The sequence below is a fragment of the Peromyscus leucopus genome, chromosome 2 (genome assembly GCF_004664715.2).
Source record: "Peromyscus leucopus breed LL Stock chromosome 2, UCI_PerLeu_2.1, whole genome shotgun sequence".
Taxonomy (NCBI): Eukaryota; Metazoa; Chordata; class Mammalia; order Rodentia; family Cricetidae; genus Peromyscus; species Peromyscus leucopus.
This window is the reverse complement of record NC_051064.1, coordinates 139169741-139182091: the sequence shown is the minus strand read 5'-3', so window position 1 is coordinate 139182091 and position 12351 is coordinate 139169741. Positions and strand designations below refer to the sequence as shown.

At 45.3% G+C, this 12351-nt stretch overlaps 1 protein-coding gene across 9 annotated transcripts in view; it reads right to left on the bottom strand.

Annotated features, from left to right (window-relative positions):
• Positions 1-9546, bottom strand: part of Hp1bp3 (heterochromatin protein 1 binding protein 3) — a 29187-nt gene extending 19641 nt beyond the window's left edge. Inside the window, exons 1-4 of one of the 9 annotated variants that reach the window (XM_037203110.1) lie at positions 9413-9546; positions 3864-4056; positions 3394-3493; positions 1966-2119 (exon numbers count right to left, since the gene is read on the bottom strand). In XM_037203110.1, the coding sequence (XP_037059005.1) occupies positions 1966-2119; positions 3394-3493; positions 3864-3959 (350 nt within the window). In that variant the 5' untranslated portion in view covers positions 3960-4056; positions 9413-9546. Of the gene's footprint in view, positions 1-1965; positions 2120-3393; positions 3494-3863; positions 4057-7758; positions 7862-8878; positions 9037-9412 lie in introns of those variants that run through there. The other 8 variants (XM_028875332.2, XM_028875335.2, XM_028875333.2 and 5 more) reach the window with 8 other exon arrangements.
• Positions 9547-12351: the final 2805 nt, after the last annotated feature.

The window sequence follows — 12351 nt, the reverse complement described above, 5'->3', positions numbered from 1 at the left end:
GCCCTCTAACATCAAAGAACAATCAGAAAGAAAAAAAGAAAAGGCCACAGAGGGAGAGCCAGGGGTAAGGGCTGTAATCCCAGCACTCAAGAATCACAGTGACCCTAGGTTCGAGACTAAACTAGCCTAGGCTAGATAGCAAGTTCCAGGATAGCTGCAGCTACAAAAATGACATCTTGTCTTGGGGGGAAAGTTTTAATTATTTACATTGAGATGATATATAAAACAAGCAAAAAATCTACAAACTATAGCATTAAAAACTTCCTGATACTATAAATGAATCAAGAGGTTCCTCTTAGGTATGAGCTAGAAAGCTGTTTCTCTCAGGAACAGGCAAGAGCAATCACATTAACTGTCACTAAAAACGAAGTGAAAATTCTAGCTGGAGAGACAGTTCAGTGAGAAGAGCACTGGCTGCTCTTCCAGAGGACCTGGGTTTGATTCTAGTCCCTATAAAATGACTCACAGTCATCTGTAATTCCATTTCCAAGGGATCCAACACTGTCTTCTAGCTTCCATTAACACCAGGCACACACATGCACAAACAGCAGGCAAAACACCCATACACATAAAAAAATATATAATGGTAAAAATAATAAAAATTAGCAATCACTACAACAGATGCAATGGGATATGGAAAAAGATCTTAAGGTCCTAAGTATATAATTTTAGCATGTGATATCTCAGTCCCCTAAACAGTAAAACAACATCAACTACCTTCAAGAATAAAAAGTAAAATAAAGAATAAAAAAAATTTGAAGCCCGGCAGTGGTGGCGCACGCCTTTAATCCCAGCACTCGGGAGGCAGAGCCAGGCAGATCTCTGTGAGTTCGAGGCCAGCCTGGGCTACAGAGTGAGTTCCAGGAAAGGCGCAAGGCTACAGAGAAACCCTGTCTTGAAAACAACAACAACAACAAAAGAATAGGTATAAAATCACTTCTTCTTAGCTAGGGGTTGGTGGCGCATGCCTTTCCTCCCAGTACTTGGGAGTATGGCAGAGGAAGGCTGATCTTTGTGAGGTCGAGGCCAGCCTGTTTTACATAGTGAGTTCCAGCACAGCCAGGAGTGTTACACAAAGAAAGCCTGTCTTGAAAAACAAAAGGAAAACCAAAAACAAACCAAACAAAGAAAAAAAATGGGAATAAGAGATTTCCTGAGTAGCACATGGGAGAAGTGTAATTATTACTACTCTAGTTAAACAGGAATTCTTGTTTGTGCATTTGTGATGTGGGTGCTCACAGAGGTAAAGGTCAGTACTGGCTGTCTTCCTCAATTGCTTGCAAACCTTTTTCTTTTAGAAGGAAGCTAGGCATATGGTGGTAAATACCTGTAACTCAGCACTCGAGATGCAGAGGCATGAGGTTCATGATTGCAAGTCTGAAGCCAGCAGAGTTGACATAGTGAGTTCTAAGTTAGCCAGGGCTACACAGTAAGACTTGCTCACAATGTGCCTGTCCCTCCTCACCCAAGAATAAACAAAACAACTTAAACAACTGCCACCACTGCACACAGATATAAACCAACTGCAAATCTTACTTCCAGAGCTCAGTCACCAGATAGAGAGAGGGCTTATGCTGCTCTTGATGTGACGTGACTGAGTACTCAACAAGCACACACAAACAATCCACTGCTGGCACAGAGGCAGGAACAAATGGTGAAGTGTCTTTCAAGTCAGGTTTTTGTAGTTACTTACCATTTCTTACTGAGTCCATCAAAGCTTCAAAAGTATCAAATGTTCCTTTAATGCACAAAGGCATACTCCAAGCAAACAGGAAATGCTTACTCAGACTACCACGCTAACTAACCACTAGGAACTCTAAAAGGCATAAAAGTGCATAGGAAAACCTGATCAAACAGTAATTTTAAAAAGCAAATAGTACATGCCCAGCACCAACGGCTTGTTCTGTACACTCACAACCTGAACACAGCCTTCAAGTATAAAGAGTGAGAAAGCAGGACCCTTACTCCTTTTTGGTTTCCTCAGGAGACTTGTTCTCTTCCTTCTCTTCAGTCTCAGGTTCCCCCTTGGGCTGCTCCGCCTCACTAGATGTAGCAGGTGGCGTTTCATTCTCTTGTTCTTCCACAGTAGAGATAGATTCCTCTGAACTTCCATCTGGTTCTAAAACACAAACCCCCACCCACCCGGTAGTCAATAAAAGTCACAGACATGTTACTTAACAGACCTGCCAACTGTTCAAATTCACAGACACATTCCAAAGTCAATCACAGCTGTGGAGCAGGAGTGTCACTGTTACACGACCCTCGCCTGGCGCCCTCTTCATCCTGTTAAGTCATCTGAGCTGCCAGACCATTATGTGAGAAATACCCACCACTGCATGAGCTAGGCAGAGGTGAGCAAAGGAGTTTCAAGGTCACGCTTGTCTACACAGCAAGTTCCTGGGATCGCTGTGTCAAGCCCAAACTCTATCTCAAAACAAAAAAATATTTTAAAAGAAGTAGAACCTAAAATTTGGACATAATTTCTGAAAATTCATGATGGAACCTGGATCAGCTACTTCTTATGAGTGAGCAAAGAATGTAAGGGTTTGGTTTTGAGGGCAGTGCCATGCTATATAGCCCTGACTGGCCTCAAATTCAAAACCACCTTTCAGTCTTCACAGTACCACACATCATTCTACCACATGGCCAGAGATGCAGTGGTAATCAACTCACCTGCCCACATCACTTTTTAAATTCTGATTCTCACATTCCTTATTACACCTTAGGCATGGATGCCCAAACGGGGTACAGCACTTAAAGATTTTGAGACAAAATCCAGGTTCAAAAAAAAAAAAAAAAAAGCCCAGACAGGGAAAGAATGGTATGCTCATTTTGGCAAACCCAAGATATAGAAGAAAAAAAGGAAAGGGATAAAGAAAGCAAGCAAAAAGATCACATGACAAAGACTAACAGGGAGCCAGAAGAGGAGGCTAGAAAGAGCATGAAGGAACAACATTTCTCAGGCTGATGGGCCTAGTTTTCTGTCCTCCACTCTTTGTCCTCCTACCTGACCGGCTCATCTCTCTCCACTAACAGATCACACCCACGTGTTTCCCTATGGCCTCCTGATGATCCCACTGCCCATCCTGAAAGCCCAGGCCTTCCTGAATTAATTCCAGAGCCATCTCTCCCAGGGCATTATGTCTAAAATGTCACACCAATTGTTCTTCATTTTTGTTTTCAATTCCAAGAACATTATATTTTACTTTCTAAAGGCCTTCAAATAGAAAATGCACTCTTTACCCACACAGTCCAGCAGGACATACCAACATCTACTATTTCTCTCTTCAAATACTCTTTAACACTGCATTATGAACACGAGAATAATTAAGTTCAAAAAGATTTATGGAATACTTCAAATTGGAGTGTTCTGTCTTTTTAAATTTACTTTACCTGGCTTTTCTTCCTCCCCTTCAGCAAGCTTGCTTTTGGGTGGAGTTTCCCGGGTAGAATTCACAGCTCGTCGTATTGGCATGGTGCTATCCTCTGCCTTCTAAGAAAACAGATGCCCATAATCACACAGGATAGAGTTCTCTTCTGTCTCTCTCAAGGGACCTAACTGGGTGTTAAAGATGTAGGAGAATTCTTCAAGTCAACTCTAGGATCTGATGCAAATTACTATTAACGAGTTAATTTTTTTAAGTGAAAGATGATTTTAAAAATATTCAAAATATTTTATTTTAGACAGAACTTCAAATGGAAAGTTATAGGTAATCTGGAATCAATTTAGAAGGTTGAAAGTTTTATAAAAAATTTAAGGAGAAGGGGAAGACGAACAGAACTTTGTATCTATGAAGAACCCAGCAGAGCCTGAAGTCAGGGATTGATCCAAGAGTGAGCTTCAAGAATGCATCAGCCCCTACCTCACCTAACTTGTCCGCGTGGATCAGCTGAGCTCCTACTATAAGTGGGAGTGCTTTAGGATGGACGAGTTCACCTTGAGACATATCAGTCGCCATTTAAAATAATTTCTAGGCCTGAACACTGGTGACACTCTGAAGCCTCTGCTGTTAATCACAAGGGTTTTTCCTAATGGCTTCAGTGTGGAGAGTCAACCTAAAGCACAGAAAAGACTTGGTGTGAAGATCAACAGAAACAAACTAAACTAAAACGTCTCAATTCAATATTCCAAAGGGAATAAATACAACTAAAACTTTACGTTAGATGACTTAGTTATTACTAAAAAAGATAACATTATTAACATATCAACAATGTAAAGCAATAACTAAGAGGAATGCGTAAGCCACAGCAGCTTTGCAATTTCCACAGGAACAAAGGCAGCAAGGGCAAGGGTGGGCTAAGGAACCTGACTCCAACCCCTCTTGCCATCCATCTGGACTTCAGGAAGGAGACTAAGCGCAGGTCTAGCCAAGGAGCAGTTTAGTAAAGATGATTTTTGTTATCATTCTTATGAGGTCAAGAAAATTAACTGTAATCTTTACCATTAGAGAGTAAAAATTTTCCCCTCATTAAAGGGAAAACTGAAGGGTAAAATTTCCACTGAGAACCTAACACTGAAGAACCTCCAGAGCCAGGGAGGTGAGTTTAGATCACCACCTAGACAACAGAGTATACATCCAAGATCTTGTCCTAGTGTAACATAAGCAAATGCACACAGAAAAAAGAGCATAATCAAATAGCCACAGAGAAAGTCAAGCATGGTGGCACATGCCTGCAATCCTAGAACTCAGGAGGCTGAGGCAGGAGGGGATACATATGAATTCTGAATTCTAGGCCATCGTGAGCTAAAGGATGGAATCTTTTCATAACAAGTGAACAAACAAGCAAACAAAATCACAAAAAAAAAAAAACCCTCATGCACTCACCCAAATTTACCTGATCGTAACACTCCTGAGCCTTAAAAAGGAAACAAACAAAAACAAAAAACCACTAATGGGGGGGGTTGGTTCAGTGGGTAAAGTGTTATGAAAGCATGAGGATCTGAATTCCATCTCCACCACCCATGTAAAAGCTTCATGTTTGGAACCCATCTGTAACCCCAGCACTGGGAGTACAGACAGGCAGATCCCCAAAGCTCAACAGCCAACCAGTGAAACTGAAATGGTGAGGTCCTGGTTCAGTGTGAGAGACCCTGTCTCAAATTATAAGATGGAAAGCAATTGAGGAAGACTCCTGTCTGTGACCTCTGACCTCCACACAACTCTAATCTAGGACCCTGATTTTTTTTTTTTGGTTTTTTGAGACAGGGTTTCTCTGTGTAGGTTTGCGCCTTTTCTGGATCTCGCTCTGTAGACCAGGCTGGCCTCGAACTCACAGAGATCCGCCTGGCTCTGCCTCCAGAGTGCTGGGATTAAAGGCGTGCGCCACCACCGCCCGGCTGGACCCTGATATTCTATAATAAAAATTCCTTAGTAGAGGAAAATGGTTATTTAAGTGTTTAAGAATCCATGCTCATGAGCAACTAACAATAATGGGGAATAATTAATTTCTTCTTTAATCTCTAACTTTTTGGAAATCTAAGACCTTTTATCCTGTTATGTAATAGTCCCAGGCCACAACAAACTAGGGTAAAATTTTAAAACATTAAACAGAGTGCTTTCAGTTAGAGAAAAATCTTCTGCAAACACAGGTGTCAATTCCATACTTCTCTATCAGTTGCAAAGAGAGCTGAAAGAATGCAAGCTGGGACAATGTACTCAACTATAAGCCCCAGCACTATGGGAGGCTGAGATAGGATGATCGGGAGCATGCTGGGTCCTACTACCTCAATCTGCCCACTCCCCAAACATACAAATATCTTATTGACAACAGTGAATTAGAAATATTTACAAAGAAATATTTAAAATTCCTAACAGCCCAAAGCATGCTGGATATGGTAGTGCACTTATTTAATCTCAGCATTAGAGGGTAAAGGAGCAGAGGCAGAGAGATCTTTGACTTTGAGACCAGCATGGCCAACATAGTGAGTTTCAGGACAGCTAAGACAGCCAGGGCTACACGCAGAAAACCTGCCTCAAACCTCATCCTCCAATCCCCCTTAAAAAATAAAATAAAAAAGGCCAAGATGGCTCAGGACATTACTTGGGTTGTTTGCATGGGGATTTCAATGCAAACAAGCAGTATTTATGTAGCAATGTGCTTCCCCTGAAAATTATAATTAAAACTAAGGCAGTATTTTCCCAAGCAAATACGATACAGAAGTAAAACACTATGATCACATGATCCTTTGTAAAGTGGCAGGGCTGATGAATTCTTCCTAATGTACAACATCACTAGGTGGGTGAACATGCTATACAGGAAAACATACAGAAACACACAAAGCTCCCAAGTACAGTATCCATCCACATGGTTAAGAGAATCTACTATTGAAGGTTGTCTCAGACCTCAGCACAGGCATGGTGTTGAGCACATTTCCCCCCACTCAACACCCCAAATAAATGCATGTAATAAAAAAAAAGTCATAAAACACCTATAGTTAGGGGCTGGAGAAATGGCTCAGTGGTTAAGAACACCGACTGTTCATCTAGAGGACCCAAGTTCAATTCCCAGCACCTACATGGCAGCTCACAACTGTCTGTAACTCCAGCTCCAGGGGATCTGACACCTTCACATCAATGCACATAAAATAAAATTAAAATAGCCGGGTGGTGGTGGTGCATGCTTTTAGTCCAGCCTGGTCTACAGAGGGAGTTCCAGGATAGGCTCCAATGCTACACAGAGAAACCCTGTCTTGAAAAAAACCAAAAACACCTATAGCTATTTGGGGGAAATATTTAAAAACATCTGCCTCAGCTCGTAATTTCTTTACTAAGGGCCATAGAATGCTAACCCGTAGTATTTTTTTGTTCTGTAATAGGTTAGTAAGTTGTTAAATTCATTTTTTGTTTGTTTTTGAGACAAGGTTTCTCTGTGTAACCCTGGCTGTTCTGGAAGACCAGGCTGTTCTCTGTAGACCAGGCTGGCCTCAAGCTCATAGATATCTACCTGCCTCTGCCTCCTAAGTACTGGGATTAAAGGTATGCGCTACTATGCCCTGCTTAAATTCACTTTTCATTAACAGCTAACAGAGCCAAATAGATGGTCAGCCAGGACTGTTCTAATTAACATTATCAGCATACCTTGTAATTGAACTTTTTTTTTTTACAGTACTCTGATGAGATCTTTCAGACAGCTTAATTAGCTCCCTGATAGGGATTTTCGTGGGGGGGGGGGGTTTCCTGTAGCCCAAGTTGGCTTCAAGCTTGCTACGTAGCAGGGATGCCTGAGTTCCTAATCCACCTTCCCAATGCTGGTAGTACAACTGCATGCTACTCTGGAAATGAGGCAGGTATTTTTTTTACTGAGTAATGGATACAAACGGAGTGCCTAAAACACAGCAGGGTCAGAATGGGAGTTTAAAATGTATTTGCCAAAGAATGAAAATTATGTTTTTTAACATGTGGAAACCAAAATGTATTTTCACCTGTGGCTTATAAAGTTCTCCTGTGGCCACGAGTTTTTTGGGTTCTTTTTAGTTGAATGTTAGAATAGTAACAGAGATTTACTTTTGACAAGCTAAATGCCTAAGTTGTTTTATTATAGGCAATAAAGGACTTGCAGAAATAAAAAGCCCAATTCCATGGTTGTAGTTTATTCCATTAGAAAGGGCAATATGTCTAGGGCTGCAGCATGTGTCTCAAACTACTGCTATCCTTTACAATTTGTGTTTTTAGAAAAGGGACCAGCATCTCATAAGTTACTACACACTCCATATAATACACATACTTTCTAATGTCACTAATAGAGAGCACTAAATACCTCCAACAGCTCAGTCTGAGTTTTCTCACTACACTCGGATAAACCATCGTAATGGCTGGCAACTTTCCCATCTCATAAATCAGCATGTAGTGATGTCTATCTTGACTGGGCCAGACGCCGATAATACAGGACTGACTCCACATGTTGGAGTTAAGGCTGGCATCGACATAGGCTTCAGTAACTTCCTAGTCAACTTCCAGTCGTCCATCTTCCACGTTAATTTGAAATCTAGGGTCAAAACCCCAATCTTCAAGCTGTTACACATGAACTCTGAGGTAACAACAGTTCACACCAATCCCCCCAAGGACTCGAAAAGAGGAGGCTGAAACAGGAGGATCACAAGGCAGCAGGGAGTACAGATAGGGAGACCACCTCTAAAACAAAACCTGAAATAAGCTTTGAACAAATTACGGTGAAACTGAAAGGGGTACGAGCCTTTTTAAAAGCCTGTAACCGTTTTATGCCTATGCTGACTAAGAAAAAAAAAAAAAAACAAAAAACCGTAATGCATTTCTAATCACTTCTAGGCCTTTAGGATAAGATCAAGTGAAAATGACTATGTCACTCTAAGATGCTTGCGCATGAGGTCGCAGGTATAAAAGACTCTGTCTTTTCCTCCCCAAAGCAATCGACAGTGGGAGAGGTGCAGTAAGAAACCGCAGACGTGACAAGCGATTCAGGCTGTGCTTAGCCTCAGGGGCGTGAAGACTGGCTAAGTCTGGATCAACTCGGGCCCGGGCAAAAAAAAAAAAAAAAGCGGCTGACACTGACAACCCTAGCTGCGTCGGCCTAGGGAGCGCCCTGGGGCTGAAGGAATTGTAGGCACGCGGGGACACGGAAGCGCAAGGCCGTCATGGCAGCGATGGCAGCGGCGGCGGCGGCAGCAAAGCGACAGCGCCCAGATGAGCATCGCCGGGAGGAGCAGCGAAGACAAAGGCGCGAGCGGTCGCGTGACACAGTGGCGGCGGCGGTGGCGGAAGCGCAGAGCGGGGGAGCGGGGGCCGGGACCTGCGCGGGGCTGCCGAGGGCGGCAGCGGCGGCTCGGGGCAGTGACCGCTCCGCGCTCCGATCCGCGGGGGACTCGGCAGCACCCTGCGGGGCCTCAGCTCCGCACACTCACCACTGGGAGCTCCGTAATGGCGGCCGCGGCCGCGGCGGGGGCGGAGAACCCGGAGGGGCGGGCCCGCCGCAGCCAGTCACTACCGCCGGCATCTTTCGAACCGGCTGGAAGACCGTTGAGAGTGGGCGGAGGGGAGGGCGCGCCGGAAGTCGGGCCACGGGCCTCAGAGCATGCGCGAGTTCGCAGCCAATAAGGCGCCGCGGGGCACGCCGGCGCATGCGCGCTGGGACACGCTGGGGGGGGGCACGACCAGGGAAGAGCTGCCCCTCCTCCCCAAATCCAAACAAAACAAGGGCGGGAGCGCGCGCCGCAGGGCCCCGGAGGCCTGCGCGGCAGGGGCAGGGGCCAGGTGGCAGGCGCGACGCGAGAGGGCGCAGCGGCCGCGGCGGGCGGACAAAAGGCGCCGGCTTCCCGGCCCCGCGCCCCGCCCCTGCGCCCGGGCAGCAGTGGCGTCAGCGCCCAGGCCGGAGGCCTCCGCCACTCGTGCCGGGGGCCCGCGTCCAGTTCTCTCGCGCCAGGTCCGTCCCGCGTTACCTCTGAGCTCCGGCGACCCGGCGCCCGCGTCCCACACGGCCTCTCAGCGTTGCCGCCGCCGACCGCCGACGCCGACTCCGACACCGCTGTCCTCCAGGCCGGGCACCGAGCTCTGCCGCCCCGCCCCCCTGCCCGCGGCCTCGCGCGCGCGCCCCCGCGCCGGCCCCGCCCCCCGCGCGCTCCCTCGACGTGGGTCCCGGGCGGGCGCGCGGGGGCGCGAGAGGGCGCTCGGGGACGGCGGGCGGGCGAGCGGCGCGGGGCGGGGCGCGGCGCGGCCGGGAGCTTCCCGGCTGTGTCCTGCGCATTCGGTGCATCCTCGGTCGCCGACCCAGAGCCCTTCTTGTTTGGGACTCCAGCCTCCCTTAAACCCTGGAAGACGGCGCTAGACTAAATACCATCCACGATCCTGAGGACTGGCGGTGTAGTGACCAAGGACTGGAAGATGGTTTTCTCCATCGTGAGCCTGGTCTGCTCGAGCTTCCCGATCGGCACTTCCCTCCGAAAAGAAACCACGGAACTAGGAGGAAGGAGATGCCTTTGAATTGGCACTTTACGTTGGGATCCGCTAATTCGGGCAATTTATACACCACCGCTGTTGAAAACGAATTCTTGCGGCTGGAGAAGTAGTTCAGTGGTTAGGAGTGCTTGTCTAGTATGAAGAAAGCCTTGAGGTTCCATTCGCCAGCACCTCACAAAGACTAGTGTGATGGCGCAGGCTTGTAATGCTAGCATTCAGTAGGTAGAGGATCAAAATGTCAAGGTCATTTTAGGTACGCAACCAATTTTGAGGCCCGCTTGGAATGCATGAGAGCTCCTTGAAATACGGAAAGGGAAGTAAAGGAAAGATGGTAGGTGTAATTCTTCAAAGCCAGTTTTGGAAAGATCCAATGTGTGTAAAGTAGCGCGAGTCTTGTGGATATGGAGCTAGTAGCTGATGCGTTGCACCCGAAGCTCACCCGGGCGGACCACTCAACCGCAGGTCCATCTTTCTAAGGGCTTATTTAGGAAACCAAACACTTCCAGTCCTCTGACCCTGCCATAGCGGCCAACACTCCAAAAGTTCTAAGTCGATTAAATCTCCACCATTAAAAATTCCTCCCTGGTGAGTGTCAGCACTGGTGACATTACCAATTCCCTGGGGAGATCGGAGTTGGATTTATGAGTTGGAGGAGGGTGGAAAACGATCAAATATATGGTATGAAAAAAAATTTTAAATAAAAATGTTAAAGGGGGAATTTTGGTCATTTTGAGGGATTGTTTTCTTAATAATTCTATTCCTTTTTAAACCCTCTTTAGCCGGGCGGTGGTGGTGCACGCCTTTAATCCCAGCACTCGGGAGGCAGAGCCAGGCGGATCTCTGTGAGTTCGAGGCCAGCCTGGACTACCAAGTGAGTTCCAGGAAAAGGCACAAAGCTACACAGAGAAACCCTGTCTCGAAAAACCAAAAAAAAAAAAAAAAAAAAAACCTCTTTAAAATGTTTTTACTCATGTATATGGGTGTATGCCTGTTTGTATGTGTACCAGTTGTGTGCAGGTGTCTGAGGATTGCACCCCTGGGAATTGAGTTACAGTCAGTTGTAACTGCTGAGAACCAAACTAAAGTTCTCTACAAGAACAAGGGACCTAAGCCATTGAGACACCTTCTGTCCCCATCTCACTTGTGGTGGTTGGAAAGAAAATGGCCCCCCAAGAGTGGCACTATTGGGAGGTGTGGCCTGGTTGGAAGAAGTGTGTCACTGTGGGGACAGGCTTTTAGGTTGCTTTTGCTCAAGCTTCCCTCGGTGTGTTAGTTGACTTCCTGTTGCCTGTAAGATAATGACTCTCAGCTTCTGCAGCATCATGTCTGCCTGTACACCACCATGCTCTCCACCATGTTGATAATGGACTGAACCTCTGAAACTCAAAGCGAGCCACCCCAATTAAATGTTTTCCTTGTAAGAGTTGCCGTGGTCATGGTGTCTTTTCACAGCAATAGGAAACCTAACTAAGGCACCACTTTTATGTATTGATATACTTGAAAACTTCCTGCATTGGTATGTGTGTGTCTTTGAGACAGGCTCTCTCTCTGTAGTCTTATCTGGCCTGGAACTTACTATAAAGACAGGCTGGCCTCAATGTCATCTGCTGCTTCCTTCATTTTTAAGTCCTTCCTCATGCAAGATGATTCCAATAAGAATTGGGCAGCATCTCCACAGATTTATATCTAAAATTTAAAATATATAATTACGTTTCCAAGAAGAATGATATAACAAAAATGTAAAGAACATACAACCATGTACTTGCTAGAAACTGAAGTTGTAAGTATCAAGATAGTACTTGCAACCTGGTGCGGTGGCACACCCCTTTGATACTAGCATGCAGAAGACAAAGGCAGGCAATGTCATTGCATCCTATCTAACTTTCAACGATAGCTAAGGTGTATGTAACTTAGCATGCAGCAAGTATTCCGAATCCACAGTCTGTTATTAAGGTAATAATTTCTCTTTTTTCTCCCTCCCTAGTGAGATTTAGAGATGTATGGCATGTAAGTCTGTTGGACTAAAACCTTATGTTTGTATAGGAAAGGACAGGTAGCTCTGGAGCATCGGGCATAAAGATGGAGCAAGTGGAAACAAACCAATAAGTATAATAACTATATACTATATATACAGACAATAAATACATTGATAATGTCTAGGCCATTAACAATTGACAAATTTAGAGAAAAGACTCCATATCTATCCTATATTGGTGAGACAAAAGGTTATACCTAATTCTCTATTCTAATTTGCATTACTCAAACTATCTTTTAATGTCTCTCAACCTTATACACTTTAGTGAATGTCTTTTTTTTTTGTTTGTTTGTTTGTTTGTTTTGTTGAGACAGGGTTTCTCTGTGTAGTTTTGGAGCCTGTCCTGGAACTTGCTCTGTAGACCAGGCTGGCCTTGAACTCACACAA